Source organism: Phyllobates terribilis, unplaced genomic scaffold (assembly GCF_046119375.1).
Source record: "Phyllobates terribilis strain yellow unplaced genomic scaffold, ASM4611937v1 Scaffold_10__3_contigs__length_209671492, whole genome shotgun sequence".
In the NCBI taxonomy this organism is placed as follows: Eukaryota; Metazoa; Chordata; class Amphibia; order Anura; family Dendrobatidae; genus Phyllobates; species Phyllobates terribilis.
The window spans coordinates 193,445,861-193,469,505 of record NW_027362770.1 but is presented as its reverse complement, the minus strand read 5'-3'; the positions used below and the strand labels follow the sequence as shown (position 1 = coordinate 193,469,505).

Below are 23,645 nucleotides of genomic sequence, written 5' to 3'. Positions count from 1 at the left end.
ACCAACTGCGGCTGGAGCGGGCCGCCACGATGGTCCGAAACGCGTGAAAGCGGATAACGCAAGGCAAATTCCTAAGTTTAGTGGCAGCGCCGCCATAGCAGAGGCCTGGGGGTGGGAGAGATGAAGATGAGCAACTGCAACTCTGCTGGTCTACAACCCGCGGCTCCGCAGCTGGGGAAAGACTACAACACCCAGCATGCTGAGAGTTGGAGTTTTGTAACAGCTGAGACATGTAGCTTTAGCAATAGTTGATAGATTAGGGCATGCTGGTACTTGTAGTTTTGCAACAGCTAATACAAGACTAACTCCCAGCATGCCTTGACAGTACAGCTAATGCAAGACTACAAGTACCAGCATGCCCTGATACTGCAAATGTTGCAAAACTTAACATCTTCCAGCATGCACTGGCTTTAGCTGTTGCAAAACTACAACTCCCAGCATGCCCTGACGGTACAGCTGAAGCCAGAGCATGCTGGAAAATGTAGGTTTTGCAATACTTGATTACCAGGGCATGCTGGTACTTGTAGTCTTGCATTAGCTGTAAGGTCAGGGCATGCTGGTACTAATAGTACTGCATTAGCTGTACTGCCAAGGCATGCTGGGAGTTGTAGTTTTGCAACAGCTAATGCAAGACTACAACTGCCAGCATGCACTGATATTTCAAGTGTTGTAAAACCTATATCTGTCAGCATGATCTGGCCTCAGCTGCACCGTCAGGGCATGCTGGTACTGGTGGTCTTGCATTAGCTGCACCGTCAGGGCATGCTGGTACTGGTGGTCTTGCATTAGCTGCACCGTCAGGGCATGCTGGTACTGGTGGTCTTGCATTAGCTGCACCGTCAGGGCATGCTGGTACTGGTGGTCTTGCATTAGCTGCACCGTCAGGGCATGCTGGTACTGGTGGTCTTGCATTAGCTGCACAGTCAGGGCATGCTGGGAGCTGTAGTTTTGCAACAGTCAGGGATCTACAGATTAAATATCATTGATCTGCGCAATTTTAGAAAAAAAAAAAGTATTTTTTTTTCTTTTGCACGATTTGTGCCCAAGGATAATTTAAAGGGACGGTAAATCCAAGGAGCCGGTCCTGTGCGGCGCCCTCTGTCTTCACTCCAATATTAATTCATGGTTAAATCTATCAATCTGTTGCAGGGCTCCACCTGGTGGGCAGCAGCAGTTACTGCAGAGAAAACGGCCCTTTTACTAGACACGTTTGTGATGCACAAAACTTCCAAAAAAAATGCACTTTGCTCATCTCGCTCTTTACCATCCGCCTCACGTTGGGTTTCACTGTTCTTCGTTACTTTCTTCTGCCGTCAGCCCCCCCCCCCCAATGTGACACCCAGAAAATGACAAAACAATAATAATTATCAGTCCCCAAAAAATAACAAATGTTGAAGGCAGCAATCACTGGTGTGTAAACAGAGCGCCAGGCGCCCGCGGGCACCGAGTGCGGGAATTCCTGAGAACGTCGAGTCCATGAACCTCGCCAGGAGGAGACACTCGGCACGGAGGGGCGCGGAGAGGCGGCCCCCCCAGAAGGCACGGACCCTTGGAGGGCAGCGATCACAGTGCTGAGATGGAGGAGTCGTCCCGAATGTCACCGGTGTTATGTCTGCGGGAAGAACGGAGGAGATTAAACAGGGAGGACACAAGTCTTCACCTTTTCTTACAGTGGGGAAATAAGTATTTGATACGCTGCTGATTTTGCAGGTTTTCCCACCTACAAAGTATGGAGAGTTCTGTAATTTTTATCGCAGGTCACTTCACCTGTGAGAGACAGAATCTAAAAATACAAACCAGAAAATCACATTGTAAGATTTTTACATACTTATTTCCTGTAATAAAATGCAAATTAATTATTTGATCATCGACCAAAGAGCAAGAATTCTGCCTCTCACAGACCTGTTAGTTTTCCTTTAAGAAGCCCTCCTACTCTGCACTCATTACCTGTATTCATTGCACCTGTTTGAACTCGTTACCTGTATAATAGACACCTGTCCACACACTCAGTCACACTCCAACCTCTCCACCATGGCCAAGACCAAACAGCTGTGTAAGGACACCAGGGACAAAATTGTAGACCTGCACAAGGCTGGGATTGGCTGCTGGACAATAGGCAGCAGCTTGGTGAGAAGCAACAACTGTTGGCACAATTATTGGAAAATGGAAGAAACACAAGATGACTGTCAATCTTCCTCGGTCCAGGCTCCATGAAAGAGCTCGCCTCGTGGGGTAAGGATGATTCTGAGAAAGGTCAGGAATCAGCCCAGAACTACATGGGAGGACCTGGTCAATGACCTGAAGGGAGCTGGGACCACAGTCTCACACATTACTGTTAGTAACACACTACGCCATCATTGAAAAAATGACCAAGTATGGAATGGACCAGGCAACTGTTAGGTGGATTCATAACTGGCTTAGTGATCGGACTCAAAGGGTGGTTGTAAATGGCTTCACATCCAGCTGGATGAATGTCTCAAGTGGGGTACCACAGGGCTCCGTCCTGGGACCTGTATTGTTCAACATCTTTATCAATGATTTAGATGAAGGAATTGAGGGTAAACTGATTAAATTTGCTGATGACACAAAGCTAGGAGGGATAGCTAATACTAGAGAAGAGAGAGAGAGGATTCAAAAAGACCTAAATAAACTGGAGCAGTGGGCAGCAACCAACAGAATGGTTTATAACAGGGAAAAATGAAAAGTACTACATCTGGGCAATAAAAATGAAAAAAGCATATACAGAATGGGAGGAATAGAGCTAAGCAACAGTACATGTGAAAAAGACTTAGGTATACTAATAGATCATAGACTGAACATGAGTCAACAGTGTGATGCAGCAGCAAAAAAGGCAAATACAATTCTGGGATGTATTAACAGAAGCATACAGTCTAGATCACGTGAAGTCATTATCGGACTTTACTCCTCTTTGGTCAGACCTCATCTGGAATACTGTGTACAGTTTTGGGCACCACATTTTAAAAAAAGACATCGACAAACTGGAGCAAGTTCAGAGAAGAGCGACCAGAATGGTGACTGGTCTGCAAACCATGTCCTATGAGGAACGGTTGCAGGATTTGGGAATGTTTAGCTTGCAAAAAAGAAGACTGAGAGGAGACTTAATAGCTGTCTACAAATATGTCAAGGGCTGTCACATTGTAGAAGGATCATCTTTATTCTCATTTGCACAAGGAAAGACTAGAAGCAATGGGATGAAGCTAAATGGGAGGAGACACAGATTAGATATTAGAAAAAACTTTTTGACAGTTAGGGTGATTAATGAGTGGAACAGGCGGCCACGAGAGGTGGTGAGTTCCTCTTCAATGGACGTCTTCAAACAGAGGCTGGACAGACATCTGTCTGAGATGATCTAGTGAATCCTGCTTTGAGCAGGGGGTTGGACCAGATGACCCAGGAGGTCCCTTCCAACTCTACCATTCTATGATTCTATGGATTAAAATCCTGCAGGGCACACAAGGTCCCCCTGCTCACGCCAGCACATGTCCAGACCCGTTTGAAGTTCACCAATGACCTTCTGGATGATCCAGAGGAGGCATGGAAGAAGGTCATGTGGTCATATAAGACCAAAACAGAACTTTTTGGTATCAACTCCACTCACCATGTTCGGAGGAAGAAGGAGTAAAACCTCAAGAACACAGTCCCAATCGTGAAGCATGATGGAGGAAACATCATACTTTGGGGGTGATTTTCTGCAAAGGACGACTGCACGATACTGAAGAGAGTTTGGATGGGGTCATGTATCGCCAGATTTTGGCCAACCATCTTCTTCCCTCAGTAAGAGCATTGAAGATGGGTCGTGTCCGAGTCTTCCAGTATGACAATAACCCGAAACACACAGCCAGGGCAACTAAGGAGTGGCTCCATAAGAAGCATTTCAAGGTCCTGGAGTGGCCTAGCCAGTCTCCAGCCCTGAACCCAATAGAAAATCTTTGGAGGAAGCTGAAACTCAATGTTACCCAGCGACAGCCCCGAAACCTGAAGGATCTGGAGAAGATCTGTATGGAGGAGGGGGCCAAAATCCCTACTGCAGTGTGTGCAAACCTGGTGAAGATCTACAGGAAACCTCTGACCTCTGTAACAAAGGTTTCTGGACCAAATATTAAGTTCTGTTTTTCCATTGTATCAAATACTTATTTCATGTAATAAAAAGCAAATTAATTATGTAAAAATCTTACAATGTGATTTTCTGGGTTTTACTTTTAGATTCTGTCTCTCACAGGTGAAGTGACCTACGATAAAAATTACCGACCTCTCCATTCTCTGTAGGTGGGAAAACTTGTAAAATCATCAGGGTATCAAATACTTATTTCCCCACTGTAGATCTCTATTATCCCCACATTTTCATAGTTGGGGGGGGTCTTGAACCTGAGATCGTCTGCATCATGTCTACAGTGCACTGTAATACTCCGGTTAGCGGGGTATCATCAATTTACAGACCCCCCCTTTATATACAAAGGGCTTCAAAAAATTACCCAGATGGCAGCGATCTGAGCCAACTCCGGTCTCTGCTGTCCGAGGTCGGCGAACGCAAAATGTAAAGTCCCCGATTGTTGCAGTAAAGAATTAGCCCCCCCATACTCGCATCACATTGATGAAAAAAACATTAGATGTAGTGGTCAATAACTGGTTAAACAACGGACCCTCACCTGATCCAGTGGTAACATGGGGGGTCTCTCCATCATCTCCCCCTGCAGTGGACCTCTGCCTTTGGGAAAAGATGGCAGCTGCATTTGTGGGGGCATCCTAAAATGTCAAAAAAGGGAATCAGCAAAGAAGGCAGGTGACAAGGTGACACAGGGGGTCTCTTAAAGGGGTGTGTTTCGGGAGGGGTGGCTAGGACCCCCACTGATCACCAGAACCCGTAGGAGTCTGACTAGAGCAGTGTCGCCCCCAGACTGGAGGATTGGGGTCCCTGCTCCAGCAATCAGTGGGCGTCCAAGCTGCCATCTAGTGGTGCCTCCTGGTTACTGCATTTTTCCCAAAGGCCATACGCACCTTTGTGGCCGGTACAAGTCAGTAAAGGGCTGCTCTATCACGGCAGCATGAAAGTGTCCCCTACTGTCCATCGGGGGGTAGCCAGAGCCCATTTGGAGGTGTCCGTTGGTCTGTCCAGGCACAGGGTGGCGTTGCTGGGGCATAGGCGGGTGCAGGTACCCTCGGGGTTGGTACTGCTGATGGGCAGGGAAGTGCGATTGAGGCATCATATGGGACAGGGGTCGGTAGTTGGGACTGGCCCAGCCAGGTGCCCGTCCGTAGCCGTAGGGGGCGCTCTGCCTCTTGTGACTGTCCAGATCCAGGAACTGTTTGGGGCTCTCCGGACGGCTGGAGGGGTCGTCGTCCTTCTCGGGTTTCTCCTCCATGTTGTCGCCTGGCACGGCGCGGGGTTGTCCTTCCAGCAGAGGGGACATGAGGAGGCGCCGCAGCTCCTCCATATTTTGTGCACTCCTGTCCGGTCGTATGTAACCTCCTGGGCGCTGGGGGGTTTGTGGTCCATTGTGCGGCCAACGCTGGAACTCCTCAGGGTAGAAGGGAGGCCGCTGGTAAGGCTGGTACAGAGGCTGTTGGTAAGAGTAGGCCTCACCCTGATACCGGGGGAATGGACCAACGTGAGGACGCGGGGATCTGTTTCCGAATGTCTGGGGGGGCTGCGGTGGTCCTGGCGGCTGACAGGTGACGGCTCGGGTGCCAGAAGCTGGAATCACGGAGGCAAAGTCATTTCCATGTTCTCGTCCCGTCACATCTACAAGAGGCAACGGGCGAGGAACCTCCTGGTGAATGACTGTCGCAAGTTCTGTGCCTTGTGCTGTGTCCAATCCATTCTGAGGGCTCACACGGGACCCCGAGACCTGAAGGGTCTCCTCATCTGGGACATCGCAGGGAACCAGATTACTCCGACCGTCCGAGCTCAGAGCAGCGGGCACCGGAGCTGCGATCATGGGCAACTCAGGAGGAGAGTGATCCAGCGATGGCGCCGGAGAGGAAGAGACTTCTAGAATAACAAAATGGCACAAGAATAAGACAAGAGACAAAAGAACGTAGAAAACCCTATAGGATCTGCATTACTTATTGTGTTATCCACCAGAGCTGCACTCACTGTGTACATACATTCCAATACTGATCCTGAGTTACCTCCTGTATTATACTCCAGAGCTGCACTCACTATTTTGCTGGTGTAGTCACTGTGTACGTACATTACATTACTGATCCTGAGTTACATCCTGTATTATACCCCAGAGCTGCACTCACTATTCTGCTGGTGCAGTCACTGTGTACATACATTACATTACTGATCCTGAGTTACCTCCTGTATTATACTCCAGAGCTGCACTCACTATTCTCCTGGTGCAGTCACTGTGTACATACATTACATTACTGATCCTGAGTTACCTCCTGTATTATACTCCAGAGCTGCACTCACTATTCTCCTGGTGCAGTCACTGTGTACATACATTACATTACTGATCCTGAGTTACCTCCTGTATTATACCCCAGAGCTGCACTCACTATTCTGCTGGTGCAGTCAGTGCATATACACTATTACCTTTTACTTCTGTGGCTCCGTCCGTCGGTCGGTCAGGGGTGGGTGAAGGGTCGGGTCCATCATTCCCAGTGACATCACTGGGCTGGGCTGGCGTGGTTGACGGCTGACATTGGTCAGGGGTGAAGGACGCCGGGGACGGGTAATGGGTTGTGGGTGGGGGAGGCGGTGATGAGAAGGGGGTTGAGGACCCCTGGGTTATGGAGCGTGCCGCTGGTGCACAGACAAAGGACGTTAGCCTCTGCATCGCGATCATCTCAGGACTGTCCATCATGGGATTTCCAGAAGAACCTAATGAATGTCTGACACCGGGGTTGGGTCCTGGAAATCTAAATCGAGGGTCTAACGGATGGGAGTAGGGTGGAGGGTCTCCTCTCGGACCTGGGTTCTGGGGGTCATTTCCATTCCACATGCCTGGCTGAAGTCCATGTCTGTAGGCGGGATTAGAGGTGCCAGAGGGGGGCGATTTTCCGTCAGGTGCAGGAAGTCTCAATGGTGCTATATACCCAGCAGGATACTGAGGTTGCGGATGTCGGCCCCATTCTTGGACAGATGTTCTCCTGGGAAACCCGGGATCAGATCCCTCAGACGATCGCTGAGCTCGGAAATCCGGACGTTTATCATCAGCCTGCAAGAAAGATGGGCTACATGGTGGGCACGAGATAAAGGATGGGGGATAACACCCAATGTACACAATGCCACATACCTGAGCGCCGAACTTCTGCCCACCATGAATGGGATCACCTGGGAGCGGCTCTGGAAATCTCAGGGGTCCAAAGCCAAGGCCGGGGTACGTATCCCGAAGAGGCGCGAGCATCAACTGTGCAGACGGCTGAAGAAAGGAAGACGAGAAAAGTACATAAAGATTGAAAGCCCGTCATTTTATAATATAGCTTATATTATAGCAGTTATATTCCTGTACATAGGGGGCGGTATTATAGCAGTTATATTCCTGTACATAGGAGCAGTATTATAGTAGTTATATTCTTGTTCATAGGGAGCAGTATTATAGTAGTTATATTCTTGTACATAGGGGCAGTATTATAGTAGTTATATTCTTGTACATAGGGAGCAGTATTATAGTAGTTATATTCTTGTACATAGGAGCAGTATTATAGTAGTTATATTCTTGTACATAGGGGCAGTATTATAGTAGTTATATTCTTGTACATAGGGGGCAGTATTATAGTAGTTATATTCTTGTACATAGGGGGCAGTATTATAGTAGTTATATTCTTGTACATAGGGGGCAGTATTATAGTAGTTATATTCTTGTACATAGGGGCAGTATTATAGTAGTTATATTCTTGTACATAGGAGGCAGTATTATAGTAGTTATATTCTTGTACATAGGTGGCAGTATTATAGTAGTTATATTCTTGTACATAGGGGGCAGTATTATAGTAGTTATATTCTTGTACATAGGGGGCAGTATTATAGTAGTTATATTCTTGTACATAGGGGACAGTATTATAGTAGTTATATTCTTGTACATAGGGGGCAGTATTATAGTAGTTATATTCTTGTACATAGGAGCAGTATTATAGTAGTTATATTCTTGTACATAGGGGGCAGTATTATAGTAGTTATATTCTTGTACATAGGGGGCAGTATTACAGTAGTTATATTCTTGTACATAGGAGCAGTATTACAGTAGTTATATTCTTGTACATAGGGGCAGTATTATAGTAGTTATATTCTTGTACATAGGGGGCAGTATTATAGTAGTTATATTCTTGTACATAGGGGGCAGTATTATAGTAGTTATATTCTTGTACATAGGGGGCAGTATTATAGTAGTTATATTCTTGTACATAGGGGGCAGTATTATAGTAGTTATATTCTTGTACATAGGGGGCAGTATTATAGTAGTTATATTCTTGTACATAGGGGGCAGTATTATAGTAGTTATATTCTTGTACATAGGGGGCAGTATTATAGTAGTTATATTCTTGTACATAGGGGGCAGTATTATAGTAGTTATATTCTTGTACATAGGGGGCAGTATTATAGTAGTTATATTCTTGTACATAGGGAGCAGTATTATAGCAGTTATATTCTTGTACATAGGAGCAGTATTATAGTAGTTATATTCTTGTATATAGGGGGCAGTATTATAGTAGTTATATTCTTGTATATAGGGGGCAGTATTATAGTAGTTATATTCTTGTATATAGGGGGCAGTATTATAGTAGTTATATTCTTGTATATAGGGGGCAGTATTATAGTAGTTATATTCTTGTATATAGGGGCAGTATTATAGTAGTTATATTCTTGTACATAGGGGGCAGTATTATAGTAGTTATATTCTTGTACATAGGGGCAGTATTATAGTAGTTATACTCTTGTACATAGGAGCAGTATTATAGTAGTTATATTCTTGTACATAGGAGCAGTATTATAGTAGTTATATTCTTGTACATAGGAGCAGTATTATAGTAGTTATATTCTTGTACATAGGAGCAGTATTATAGTAGTTATAATCTTGTACATAGGGAGCAGTATTATAGTAGTTATATTCTTGTACATAGGGGGCAGTATTATAGTAGTTATATTCTTGTACATAGGGGGCAGTATTATAGTAGTTATATTCTTGTACATAGGAGCAGTATTATAGTAGTTATATTCTTGTACATAGGGAGCAGTATTATAGTAGTTATATTCTTGTACATAGGGGCAGTATTATAGTAGTTATATTCTTGTACATAGGAGCAGTATTATAGTAGTTATATTCTTGTACATAGGGAGCAGTATTATAGTAGTTATATTCTTGTACATAGGGGCAGTATTATAGTAGTTATATTCTTGTACATAGGGGCAGTATTATAGTAGTTATATTCTTGTACATAGGGAGCAGTATTATAGTAGTTATATTCTTGTACATAGGGGCAGTATTATAGTAGTTATATTCTTGTACATAGGAGCAGTATTATAGTAGTTATATTCTTTTACATAGGGAGCAGTATTATAGTAGTTATATTCTTGTACATAGGAGCAGTATTATAGTAGTTATATTCTTGTACATAGGGAGCAGTATTATAGTAGTTATATTCTTGTACATAGGGAGCAGTATTATAGTAGTTATATTCTTGTACATAGGGGCAGTATTATAGTAGTTATATTCTTGTACATAGGGGCAGTATTATAGTAGTTATATTCTTGTACATAGGAGCAGTATTATAGTAGTTATATTCTTGTACATAGGGGCAGTATTATAGTAGTTATATTCTTGTACATAGGGGGCAGTATTATAGTAGCTATATTCTTGTATATAGGGGGCAGTATTATAGTAGTTATATTCTTGTACATAGGGGCCAGTATTATAGTAGTTATATTCTTGTACATAGGGGGCAGTATTATAGTAGTTATATTCTTGTACATAGGAGCAGTATTATAGTAGTTATATTCTTGTACATAGGAGGCAGTATTATAGTAGTTATATTCTTGTACATAGGAGGCAGTATTATAGTAGTTATATTCTTGTACATAGGGGGCAGTATTATAGTAGTTATATTCTTGTACATAGGAGCAGTATTATAGTAGTTATATTCTTGTACATAGGGGACAGTATTATAATAGTTATATTCTTGTACATAGGGGGCAGTATTATAGTAGTTATATTCTTGTACATAGGAGCAGTATTATAGTAGTTATATTCTTGTATATAGGGGGAGTATTATAATAGTTATATTCTTGTACATAGGGAGCAGTATTATAGTAGTTATATTCTTGTACATAGGAGCAGTATTATTACTTACCATGTCCCCGGGGTGGCAGGCGCTCCTGGTTGTGAGGGGGTGAGGGTACGCTGGTCCTTTGGGAGTTCTGCTCACCGCCGGCTGCAGCCGCTCGTCTCCCTCCTCACTGGGTGATGACTGGTGGATCATGCTGCTCTCTGAACTCTGCCGCTTTCTGCCCCCCTCCTCTTTACTCTTCCTCCAGCCCCCGGGCCTGGAGCGTCTCCGTTGGCTCCGCCTCTTCGAGGGTTTCTCCTTTTCGTCATAGCGGATCCAGGTGTCCCCATCGGACTCTGCATCATCATCCGGGAGGTGCTTGAGTAAAGCCTTCTTAAAGCAGCGCTCCAGGCTGTCGGCCATCTCGGTGTATTCTGCGAGGAGGTGATGATAATGAGGAGACAGTACTGATAATAACATAACGTCGCCACTTTCTGCAATGTGAACTCACCGCTATCGAGTCCATTGTACTTGATGCAGTTTTTAAAAATGGTTCTCACGTCCTTGACAAACTGATCCTTAGTGAGGTAATAGCCGGAGCCGAGCCGCTGCTCCACCTTGGAAATATCCATGGGGCACTGGGGAACGAAGCAGGCGATCAATGGGGGGAGAGGAGAGGAGCAGCCGCTGGAGGCGCTCCGACAGCCGCTTATCTCCCAAGAGAACAGAAAGGATCGCCGGCGACCTACCGTGATGATATCGTAATAATTGGGGGCGTAGGACTCGTCCACCGGCTCCAGGAACGGCCAGGAGTCCTTGTGAGCCTTCAATGCCTCGAGAACTGGAAGAGAAGAGGCGTTATCGAAATTACGTACGACCCAACGTCGGCCCTGAATGCTGGCGGGAGCCATTGTTAAAGGGATATTCTCAGGCCTAAGGCAAATCCACAGGAGCCGAGCCTCAGAGTAAGGAGGAGGAGGAGGAGGCCGAATGTGCACCGCAGGCTCCATCACTTCTCCGGGAGCTACAGAAGCAGGTGGGACGCACTCACCTTTATACATGGCCGTGTAGTGATCGTCCAGGTCAATCCCCAGCCTGGAAGGGAAAGAGAAAAAAAGCAAAGTTATGAGCCTGTCGTATACGGTTACACACCATACCCCCCCGTATGCAGTAACACTCACAGATCCGGCACTCGGTAATCGCCCTGGATGGGCGAGGTGGGTTCTAGGTGGCATAATTCTGGGGGTAACTCTTTGCCCTGGGACAGCAGCCAGGCGCGCTCCTCCCTCAGCTTCCTCCTCCGGGCCCGATCTGTCATTAATGGAGCAGAGACAAAGTGTGTGACGTAGGAGAACGCGGACCCGAGGAGCAGAGTGACGCCAGCGCGGGGCGCAGAGTGACGCCAGCGCGGGGCGCAGAGTGACGCCAGCGCGGGGCGCAGAGTGACGCCAGCGCGGGGCGCAGAGTGACGCCAGCGCGGGGCGCAGAGTGACGCCAGCGCTGCACCAGATCTCCACCTTACCTTCCACCGATCGGACTTTCTCGGCCATCACTCGCTTCCTCTCCTCCTTCTGGAGGAGCTCATGTTCCTTTCTCTGCATCATCAGCAGCAGCTGCCGCTCCTCCTCTTCCTCCTGAGCTCCGGGGTCCTGCAGGACACAAAAACACAGTGTCAGCCATTAAGTATGCCGATACTTAAAGGGGGTGTCTGATGGGGCGACGGCCTCGGAGTGCGATACCGGAAGGTACGTGCAGACATTTAAAAACTTGGTGGCCCCATTAATAGACTTGATAATGTCGCTGCTTATTTGCTTTGACGTGTAGTTTCTTACTTCTACCAGCAGGGGGCGCACGAAAAACACCAAAAACAAAATCCATTACTTCCAAAAACAAAAGATGGAGGCGATCACATGGGAAAGGTAAAAGTCTCGGCCAGTTCTATTTTACCTTCTATGCTGCGAGTCCTGATGTCAAAATGATGCGTAAAATGGCAGAATTAATGAGCGCTGCTGGTGACGTGGCCAACCGGATACACGCTATTAGCAATCCCCATGTGCAATATGAATTACCTTTTTTTTATTTTTATTATTATTTTTTGCAGAATATTTTTTATGCTCACCTCCTGCTGGAAAGATGTGAAGGCAGAATGGTTGGAGAGCCTTTTGGAGGTGAAACGCGTCTGTTCGTTCTGAATTTTGGTTTCCTGCAGATAAAAAATAAATAAGACACGGCAGCTCATCTCTGGTGAGAATACAGGATGGGACATGCTGAAACCGGACATGCCCGATCCGTCACTAACATCTGCTATAGGAGCAGATTTCGGACCCCTCGTACACCTTGGATAGACCACCGGCTCTGGCTGACATTTATCTCCTGGGTATGGACACCGTTCTGCGCAGCACACCCACCTTCTGCGAGATCATATTGCAGATTTCCGGCAGGAATTCGTCGCTCAGGATCTTATAAAGATGGCGGTCCTTGTGAGACGTCTTGTCCCGGAAGCTCTCAGTCACCTCTCGCCATTCCTGCTCCGTCTGGCAGAGGAGACACCAAGATCCCTCCCCGGGAGAACTAGCTGAGGAAATAAGGACACCGGTCGTGACTCCAGCACCACATTCACTGTCCTAATAAATGAGCACTGGCCCATTAAGAATTAAAGGGGAGCTCCACCATAACGCCTGTAAAGTACCTCTAATCCACAATCTGCGATACCCCAGTTCCTGCCCAGCACGGCTCAGTTTAATACAGCAATGTCAAGACAAGGGAAAAATGTGGGGGACAAAGCCCCCATGACCCCCAGGGACCAAGCCCCCATGACCCCCAGGGACCAAGCCCCCATGACCCCCAGGGACCAAGCCCCCATGACCCCCAGGGACCAAGCCCCCATGACCCCCAGGGACCAAGCCCCCATGACCCCCAGGGACCAAGCCCCCATGACCCCCAGGGACCAAGCCCCCATGACCCCCAGGGACCAAGCCCCCATGACCCCCAGGGACCAAGCCCCCATGACCCCAGGGACCAAGCCCCCATGACCCCAGGGACCATCTGCAGAATAGCGGAAGTTTCCAGGCATAATGACGGCATTATAGCTCGTACCGTTCTTCTTTTTCAGTTCCTCGATCATTGATGGCGTCATCTCCAATTTCTCACTGTAGAAAAATAAAAATAATAAAACACAAGGGATTAAAAAGGAGTCTGCGGTGATTAATGCGGCTGCAGCAGTGACGGATGTATCCTGGATAGAAATAGGACGCTGCTCTCTGAGGAACAGTCACTCACCTGATCACCGGCTCCTCCGGTAATTTCTTCTTCTTGGGAGGTCGTCCTCGCTTCCTTACGGGCTTCTCCAGCGCAGCGGCGGCAGCTCTGAAATCACCAGGAAAATGAGAAAAAAAGGCTAGCTACACTGAGGAGAAATCAGAGATCCGATGCACCAGAGCTGCATTCAAAATTCTACAGTCAGCAGCAGAGTAGTGAGCGCAGCGCTGGAGTATAATACAGGTAATGTATGTACACAGTGACTGCACCAGCAGAATAGTGAGTGCAGCTCTGGAGTATAATACAGGATGTAACTCAGGATCAGTAATGTAATGTATGTACACAGTGACTGCACCAGCAGAATAGTGAGTGCAGCTCTGGAGTATAATACAGGATGTAACTCAGGATCAGTAATGTAATGTATGTACACAGTGACTGCACCAGCAGAATAGTGAGTGCAGCTCTGGAGCATAATACAGGATGTAACTCAGGATCAGTAATGTAATGTATGTACACAGTGACTGCACCAGCAGAATAGTGAGTGCAGCTCTGGAGTATAATACAGGATGTAACTCAGGATCAGTAATGTAATGTATGTACACAGTGACTGCACCAGCAGAATAGTGAGTGCAGCTCTGGAGTATAATACAGGATGTAACTCAGGATCTGTAATGTATGTACACAGTGACTGCACCAGCAGAATAGCGAGTGCAGCTCTGGAGTATAATACAGGATGTAACTCAGGATCTGTAATGTATGTACACAGTGACTGCACCAGCAGAATAGTGAGTGCAGCTCTGGGGTATAATACAGGATGTAACTCAGGATCAGTAATGTAATGTATGTACACAGTGACTGCACCAGCAGAATAGTGAGTGCAGCTCTGGAGTATAATACAGGATGTAACTCAGGATCAGTAATGTAATGTATGTACACAGTGACTGCACCAGCAGAATAGTGAGTGCAGCTCTGGAGGATAATACAGGATGTATCTCAGGATCAGTAATGTAATGTATGTACACAGTGACTGCACCAGCAGAATAGTGAGTGCAGCTCAGGGGTATAATACAGGATGTAACTCCGGATCAGTAATGTAATGTATGTACACAGTGACTGCACCAGCAGAATAGTGAGTGCCGCTCTGAAGTATAATACATGATGTAACTCAGGATCAGTAATGTAATGTATGTACACAGTGACTGCACCAGCAGAATAGTGAGTGCAGCTCTGGAGTATAATACAGGATGTAACTCAGGATCAGTAATGTAATGTATGTACACAGTGACTGCACCAGCAGAATAGTGAGTGCAGCTCTGGGGTATAATACAGGATGTAACTCAGGATCAGTAATGTAATGTATGTACACAGTGACTGCACCAGCAGAATAGTGAGTGCAGCTCTGGAGTATAATACAGGATGTAACTCAGGATCAGTAATGTAATGTATGTACACAGTGACTGCACCAGCAGAATAGTGAGTGCAGCTCTGGAGGATAATACAGGATGTATCTCAGGATCAGTAATGTAATGTATGTACACAGTGACTGCACCAGCAGAATAGTGAGTGCAGCTCAGGGGTATAATACAGGATGTAACTCCGGATCAGTAATGTAATGTATGTACACAGTGACTGCACCAGCAGAATAGTGAGTGCAGCTCTGGAGTATAATACAGGATGTAACTCAGGATCAGTAATGTAATGTATGTACACAGTGACTGCACCAGCAGAATAGTGAGTGCAGCTCTGGAGTATAATACAGGATGTAAATCAGGATCAGTAATGTAATGTATGTACACAGTGACTGCACCAGCAGAATAGTGAGTGCAGCTCTGGAGTATAATACAGGATGTAACTCAGGATCAGTAATGTAATGTATGTACACAGTGACTGCACCAGCAGAATAGTGAGTGCAGCTCTGGAGCATAATACAGGATGTAACTCAGGATCAGTAATGTAATGTATGTACACAGTGACTGCACCAGCAGAATAGTGAGTGCAGCTCTGGAGTATAATACAGGATGTAACTCAGGATCAGTAATGTAATGTATGTACACAGTGACTGCACCAGCAGAATAGTGAGGGCAGCTCTGGAGTATAATACAGGAGGTAACTCAGGATCAGTAATGTAATGTATGTACACAGTGACTGCACCAGCAGAATAGTGAGTGCAGCTCTGGAGTATAATACAGGAGGTAACTCAGGATCAGTAATGTAATGTACGTACACAGTGACTGCACCAGCAGAATAGTGAGTGCAGCTCTGGAGTATAATACAGGAGGTAACTCAGGATCAGTAATGTAATGTATGTACACAGTGACTGCACCAGCAGAATAGTGAGTGCAGCTCTGGAGTATAATACAGGATGTAACTCAGGATCAGTAATGTAATGTAAGTACACAGTGACTGCACCAGCAGAATAGTGAGTGCAGCTCTGGAGTATAATACAGGATGTAACTCAGGATCTGTAATGTAATGTACGTACACAGTGACTGCACCAGCAGAATAGTGAGTGCAGCTCTGGAGTATAATACAGGAGGTAACTCAGGATCAGTAATGTAATGTACGTACACAGTGACTGCACCAGCAGAATAGTGAGTGCCGCTCTGAAGTATAATACAGGATGTAACTCAGGATCAGTAATGTAATGTATGTACACAGTGACTGCACCAGCAGAATAGTGAGTGCAGCTCTGGAGTATAATACAGGATGTAACTCAGGATCAGTAATGTAATGTATGTACACAGTGACTGCACCAGCAGAATAGTGAGTGCAGCTCTGGGGTATAATACAGGATGTAACTCAGGATCAGTAATGTAATGTATGTACACAGTGACTGCACCAGCAGAATAGTGAGTGCAGCTCTGGAGTATAATACAGGATGTAACTCAGGATCAGTAATGTAATGTATGTACACAGTGACTGCACCAGCAGAATAGTGAGTGCAGCTCTGGAGTATAATACAGGATGTAACTCAGGATCAGTAATGTAATGTATGTACACAGTGACTGCACCAGCAGAATAGTGAGGGCAGCTCTGGAGTATAATACAGGAGGTAACTCAGGATCAGTAATGTAATGTATGTACACAGTGACTGCACCAGCAGAATAGTGAGTGCAGCTCTGGAGTATAATACAGGAGGTAACTCAGGATCAGTAATGTAATGTACGTACACAGTGACTGCACCAGCAGAATAGTGAGTGCAGCTCTGGAGTATAATACAGGAGGTAACTCAGGATCAGTAATGTAATGTATGTACACAGTGACTGCACCAGCAGAATAGTGAGTGCAGCTCTGGAGTATAATACAGGATGTAACTCAGGATCAGTAATGTAATGTAAGTACACAGTGACTGCACCAGCAGAATAGTGAGTGCAGCTCTGGAGTATAATACAGGATGTAACTCAGGATCTGTAATGTAATGTACGTACACAGTGACTGCACCAGCAGAATAGTGAGTGCAGCTCTGGAGTATAATACAGGAGGTAACTCAGGATCAGTAATGTAATGTACGTACACAGTGACTGCACCAGCAGAATAGTGAGTGCCGCTCTGAAGTATAATACATGATGTAACTCAGGATCAGTAATGTAATGTATGTACACAGTGACTGCACCAGCAGAATAGTGAGTGCAGCTCTGGAGTATAATACAGGATGTAACTCAGGATCAGTAATGTAATGTATGTACACAGTGACTGCACCAGCAGAATAGTGAGTGCAGCTCTGGGGTATAATACAGGATGTAACTCAGGATCAGTAATGTAATGTATGTACACAGTGACTGCACCAGCAGAATAGTGAGTGCAGCTCTGGAGTATAATACAGGATGTAACTCAGGATCAGTAATGTAATGTATGTACACAGTGACTGCACCAGCAGAATAGTGAGTGCAGCTCTGGAGGATAATACAGGATGTATCTCAGGATCAGTAATGTAATGTATGTACACAGTGACTGCACCAGCAGAATAGTGAGTGCAGCTCAGGGGTATAATACAGGATGTAACTCCGGATCAGTAATGTAATGTATGTACACAGTGACTGCACCAGCAGAATAGTGAGTGCAGCTCAGGGGTATAATACAGGATGTAACTCCGGATCAGTAATGTAATGTATGTACACAGTGACTGCACCAGCAGAATAGTGAGTGCAGCTCTGGAGTATAATACAGGATGTAACTCAGGATCAGTAATGTAATGTATGTACACAGTGACTGCACCAGCAGAATAGTGAGTGCAGCTCTGGAGTATAATACAGGATGTAAATCAGGATCAGTAATGTAATGTATGTACACAGTGACTGCACCAGCAGAATAGTGAGTGCAGCTCTGGAGTATAATACAGGATGTAACTCAGGATCAGTAATGTAATGTATGTACACAGTGACTGCACCAGCAGAATAGTGAGTGCAGCTCTGGAGCATAATACAGGATGTAACTCAGGATCAGTAATGTAATGTATGTACACAGTGACTGCACCAGCAGAATAGTGAGTGCAGCTCTGGAGTATAATACAGGATGTAACTCAGGATCAGTAATGTAATGTATGTACACAGTGACTGCACCAGCAGAATAGTGAGTGCAGCTCTGGAGTATAATACAGGAGGTAACTCAGGATCAGTAATGTAATGTATGTACACAGTGACTGCACCAGCAGAATAGTGAGTGCAGCTCTGGAGTATAATACAGGAGGTAACTCAGGATCAGTAATGTAATGTACGTACACAGTGACTGCACCAGCAGAATAGTGAGTGCAGCTCTGGAGTATAATACAGGATGTAACTCAGGATCTGTAATGTAATGTATGTACACAGTGACTGCACCAGCAGAATAGTGAGTGCAGCTCTGGAGTATAATACAGGAGGTAACTCAGGATCAGTAATGTAATGTACGTACACAGTGACTGCACCAGCAGAATAGTGAGTGCAGCTCTGGAGCATAATACAGGATGTAACTCAGGATCAGTAATGTAATGTATGTACACAGTGACTGCACCAGCAGAATAGTGAGTGCAGCTCTGGAGTATAATACAGGATGTAACTCAGGATCAGTAATGTATGTACACAGTGACTGCACCAGCAGAATAGTGAGTGCAGCTCTGGAGTATAATACAGGATGTAACTCAGGATCAGTAATGTAATGTACGTACACAGTGACTGCACCAGCAGAATAGTGAGTGCAGCTCTGGAGTATAATACAGGATGTAACTCAGGATCAGTAATGTATGTACACAGTGACTGCACCAGCAGAATAGTGAGTGCAGCTCTGGAGTATAATACAGGATGTAACTCAGGATCAGTAATGTAATGTATGTACACAGTGACTGCACCAGCAGAATAGTGAGTGCAGCTCTGGAGTATAATACAGGATGTAACTCAGGATCAGTAATGTAATGTATGTACACAGTGACTGCACCAGCAGAATAGTGAGTGCAGCTCTGGAGTATAATACAGGATGTAACTCAGGATCAGTAATGTATGTACACAGTGACTGCACCAGCAGAATAGTGAGTGCAGCTCTGGAGTATAATACAGGATGTAACTCAGGATCAGTAATGTAATGTATGTACACAGTGACTGCACCAGCAGAATAGTGAGTGCAGCTCTGGAGTATAATACAGGAGGTAACTCAGGATCAGTAATGTAATGTATGTACACAGTGACTGCACCAGAAGAATAGTGAGTGCAGCTCTGGAGTATAATACAGGATGTAACTCAGGATCAGTAATGTAATGTATGTACACAGTGACTGCACCAGAAGAATAGTGAGTGCAGCTCTGGAGTATAATACAGGAGGTAACTCAGGATCAGTAATGTAATGTATGTACACAGTGACTGCACCAGCAGAATAGTGAGTGCAGCTCTGGAGTATAATACAGGAGGTAACTCAGGATCAGTAATGTAATGTACGTACACAGTGACTGCACCAGCAGAATAGTGAGTGCAGCTCTGGAGTATAATACAGGATGTAACTCAGGATCTGTAATGTATGTACACAGTGACTGCACCAGCAGAATAGTGAGTGCAGCTCTGGAGCATAATACAGGATGTAACTCAGGATCAGTAATGTAATGTATGTACACAGTGACTGCACCAGCAGAATAGTGAGTGCAGCTCTGGAGTATAATACAGGATGTAACTCAGGATCAGTAATGTATGTACACAGTGACTGCACCAGCAGAATAGTGAGTGCAGCTCTGGAGTATAATACAGGATGTAACTCAGGATCAGTAATGTAATGTACGTACACAGTGACTGCACCAGCAGAATAGTGAGTGCAGCTCTGGAGTATAATACAGGATGTAACTCAGGATCAGTAATGTAATGTACGTACACAGTGACTGCACCAGCAGAATAGTGAGTGCAGCTCTGGAGTATAATACAGGATGTAACTCAGGATCAGTAATGTAATGTATGTACACAGTGACTGCACCAGCAGAATAGTGAGTGCAGCTCTGGAGTATAATACAGGATGTAACTCAGGATCAGTAATGTAATGTATGTACACAGTGACTGCACCAGCAGAATAGTGAGTGCAGCTCTGGAGTATAATACAGGATTTAACTCAGGATCAGTAATGTAATGTATGTACACAGTGACTGCACCAGCAGAATAGCGAGTGCAGCTCTGGGGTATAATACAGGATGTAACTCAGGATCAGTAAAGTAATGTATGTACACAGTGACTGCACCAGCAGAATAGTGAGTGCAGCTCTGGAGTATAATACAGGATGTAACTCAGGATCAGTAATGTAATGTGTGTATACAGTGACTGCACCAGCAGAATAGTGAGTGCAGCTCTGGAGTATAATACAGGATGTAACTCAGGATCAGTAATGTAATGTATGTACACAGTGACTGCACCAGCAGAATAGTGAGTGCAGCTCTGGAGTATAATACAGGATGTAACTCAGGATCAGTAATGTAATGTATGTACACAGTGACTGCACCAGCAGAATAGTGAGTGCAGCCCTGGAGTATAATACAGGATATAACTCAGGATCAGTAATGTAATGTATGTACACAGTGACTGCACCAGCAGAATAGTGAGTGCAGCTCTGGAGTATAATACAGGAGGTAACTCAGGATCAGTAATGTAATGTATGTACACAGTGACTGCACCAGAAGAATAGTGAGTGCAGCTCTGGAGTATAATACAGGATGTAACTCAGGATCAGTAATGTAATGTATGTACACAGTGACTGCACCAGCAGAATAGTGAGTGCAGCTCTGGAGTATAATACAGGATGTAACTCAGGATCAGTAATGTAATGTATGTACACAGTGACTGCACCAGCAGAATAGTGAGTGCAGCTCTGGAGTATAATACAGGATGTAAATCAGGATCAGTAATGTAATGTATGTACACAGTGACTGCACCAGCAGAATAGTGAGTGCAGCTCTGGAGTATAATACAGGATGTAACTCAGGATCAGTAATGTAATGTATGTACACAGTGACTGCACCAGCAGAATAGTGAGTGCAGCTCTGGAGCATAATACAGGATGTAACTCAGGATCAGTAATGTAATGTATGTACACAGTGACTGCACCAGCAGAATAGTGAGTGCAGCTCTGGAGTATAATACAGGATGTAACTCAGGATCAGTAATGTAATGTATGTACACAGTGACTGCACCAGCAGAATAGTGAGTGCAGCTCTGGAGTATAATACAGGATGTAACTCAGGATCTGTAATGTATGTACACAGTGACTGCACCAGCAGAATAGCGAGTGCAGCTCTGGAGTATAATACAGGATGTAACTCAGGATCTGTAATGTATGTACACAGTGACTGCACCAGCAGAATAGTGAGTGCAGCTCTGGGGTATAATACAGGATGTAACTCAGGATCAGTAATGTAATGTATGTACACAGTGACTGCACCAGCAGAATAGTGAGTGCAGCTCTGGAGTATAATACAGGATGTAACTCAGGATCAGTAATGTAATGTATGTACACAGTGACTGCACCAGCAGAATAGTGAGTGCAGCTCTGGAGGATAATACAGGATGTATCTCAGGATCAGTAATGTAATGTATGTACACAGTGACTGCACCAGCAGAATAGTGAGTGCAGCTCTGGGGTATAATACAGGATGTAACTCAGGATCAGTAATGTAATGTATGTACACAGTGACTGCACCAGCAGAATAGTGAGTGCAGCTCTGGAGTATAATACAGGATGTAACTCAGGATCAGTAATGTAATGTATGTACACAGTGACTGCACCAGCAGAATAGTGAGTGCAGCTCTGGAGGATAATACAGGATGTATCTCAGGATCAGTAATGTAATGTATGTACACAGTGACTGCACCAGCAGAATAGTGAGTGCAGCTCAGGGGTATAATACAGGATGTAACTCCGGATCAGTAATGTAATGTATGTACACAGTGACTGCACCAGCAGAATAGTGAGTGCAGCTCTGGAGTATAATACAGGATGTAACTCAGGATCAGTAATGTAATGTATGTACACAGTGACTGCACCAGCAGAATAGTGAGTGCAGCTCTGGAGTATAATACAGGATGTAAATCAGGATCAGTAATGTAATGTATGTACACAGTGACTGCACCAGCAGAATAGTGAGTGCAGCTCTGGAGTATAATACAGGATGTAACTCAGGATCAGTAATGTAATGTATGTACACAGTGACTGCACCAGCAGAATAGTGAGTGCAGCTCTGGAGCATAATACAGGATGTAACTCAGGATCAGTAATGTAATGTATGTACACAGTGACTGCACCAGCAGAATAGTGAGTGCAGCTCTGGAGTATAATACAGGATGTAACTCAGGATCAGTAATGTAATGTATGTACACAGTGACTGCACCAGCAGAATAGTGAGGGCAGCTCTGGAGTATAATACAGGAGGTAACTCAGGATCAGTAATGTAATGTACGTACACAGTGACTGCACCAGCAGAATAGTGAGTGCAGCTCTGGAGTATAATACAGGAGGTAACTCAGGATCAGTAATGTAATGTACGTACACAGTGACTGCACCAGCAGAATAGTGAGTGCAGCTCTGGAGTATAATACAGGATGTAACTCCGGATCAGTAATGTAATGTATGTACACAGTGACTGCACCAGCAGAATAGTGAGTGCAGCTCTGGAGTATAATACAGGAGGTAACTCAGGATCAGTAATGTAATGTATGTACACAGTGACTGCACCAGCAGAATAGTGAGTGCAGCTCTGGAGCATAATACAGGATGTAACTCAGGATCAGTAATGTAATGTATGTACACAGTGACTGCACCAGCAGAATAGTGAGTGCAGCTCTGGAGTATAATACAGGATGTAACTCAGGATCAGTAATGTAATGTATGTACACAGTGACTGCACCAGCAGAATAGTGAGTGCAGCTCTGGAGGATAATACAGGATGTATCTCAGGATCAGTAATGTAATGTATGTACACAGTGACTGCACCAGCAGAATAGTGAGTGCAGCTCAGGGGTATAATACAGGATGTAACTCCGGATCAGTAATGTAATGTATGTACACAGTGACTGCACCAGCAGAATAGTGAGTGCAGCTCAGGGGTATAATACAGGATGTAACTCCGGATCAGTAATGTAATGTATGTACACAGTGACTGCACCAGCAGAATAGTGAGTGCAGCTCTGGAGTATAATACAGGATGTAACTCAGGATCAGTAATGTAATGTATGTACACAGTGACTGCACCAGCAGAATAGTGAGTGCAGCTCTGGAGTATAATACAGGATGTAAATCAGGATCAGTAATGTAATGTATGTACACAGTGACTGCACCAGCAGAATAGTGAGTGCAGCTCTGGAGTATAATACAGGATGTAACTCAGGATCAGTAATGTAATGTATGTACACAGTGACTGCACCAGCAGAATAGTGAGTGCAGCTCTGGAGCATAATACAGGATGTAACTCAGGATCAGTAATGTAATGTATGTACACAGTGACTGCACCAGCAGAATAGTGAGTGCAGCTCTGGAGTATAATACAGGATGTAACTCAGGATCAGTAATGTAATGTATGTACACAGTGACTGCACCAGCAGAATAGTGAGTGCAGCTCTGGAGTATAATACAGGAGGTAACTCAGGATCAGTAATGTAATGTATGTACACAGTGACTGCACCAGCAGAATAGTGAGTGCAGCTCTGGAGTATAATACAGGA

General features: G+C 44.9%; 1 protein-coding gene and 1 long non-coding RNA gene across 3 annotated transcripts in view; one reads left to right on the top strand and one right to left on the bottom strand.

Moving 5' to 3' along the window:
- Positions 1 to 524: 524 nt before the first annotated feature.
- The window catches only part of CECR2 (CECR2 histone acetyl-lysine reader), a 61,249-nt gene continuing 38,128 nt past the window's right edge, over positions 525 to 23,645 (bottom strand). The window contains exons 5-19 of the mRNA XM_073650410.1: positions 13,513 to 13,599; positions 13,330 to 13,382; positions 12,642 to 12,808; positions 12,353 to 12,436; positions 11,756 to 11,882; positions 11,415 to 11,544; positions 11,285 to 11,328; positions 10,983 to 11,074; positions 10,745 to 10,871; positions 10,318 to 10,667; positions 7,266 to 7,391; positions 6,563 to 7,187; positions 5,017 to 6,010; positions 4,668 to 4,764; positions 525 to 1,612 (exon numbers count right to left, since the gene is read on the bottom strand). Of these exons, the coding sequence (XP_073506511.1) occupies positions 1,607 to 1,612; positions 4,668 to 4,764; positions 5,017 to 6,010; positions 6,563 to 7,187; positions 7,266 to 7,391; positions 10,318 to 10,667; positions 10,745 to 10,871; positions 10,983 to 11,074; positions 11,285 to 11,328; positions 11,415 to 11,544; positions 11,756 to 11,882; positions 12,353 to 12,436; positions 12,642 to 12,808; positions 13,330 to 13,382; positions 13,513 to 13,599 (3,109 nt within the window). The 3' untranslated portion in view covers positions 525 to 1,606. The remainder of the gene's footprint in view (positions 1,613 to 4,667; positions 4,765 to 5,016; positions 6,011 to 6,562; positions 7,188 to 7,265; positions 7,392 to 10,317; positions 10,668 to 10,744; positions 10,872 to 10,982; positions 11,075 to 11,284; positions 11,329 to 11,414; positions 11,545 to 11,755; positions 11,883 to 12,352; positions 12,437 to 12,641; positions 12,809 to 13,329; positions 13,383 to 13,512; positions 13,600 to 23,645) is intronic.
- LOC141164822 (uncharacterized) lies at positions 11,862 to 13,097 on the top strand. Of its 2 annotated transcripts, none has more exons than XR_012250948.1 (3): positions 11,862 to 11,978; positions 12,078 to 12,152; positions 12,335 to 13,097. It is a non-coding gene; the product is annotated as an uncharacterized lncRNA (long non-coding RNA). The 2 variants fall into 2 exon arrangements; XR_012250949.1 differs by having other exon boundaries at positions 12,075 to 12,152.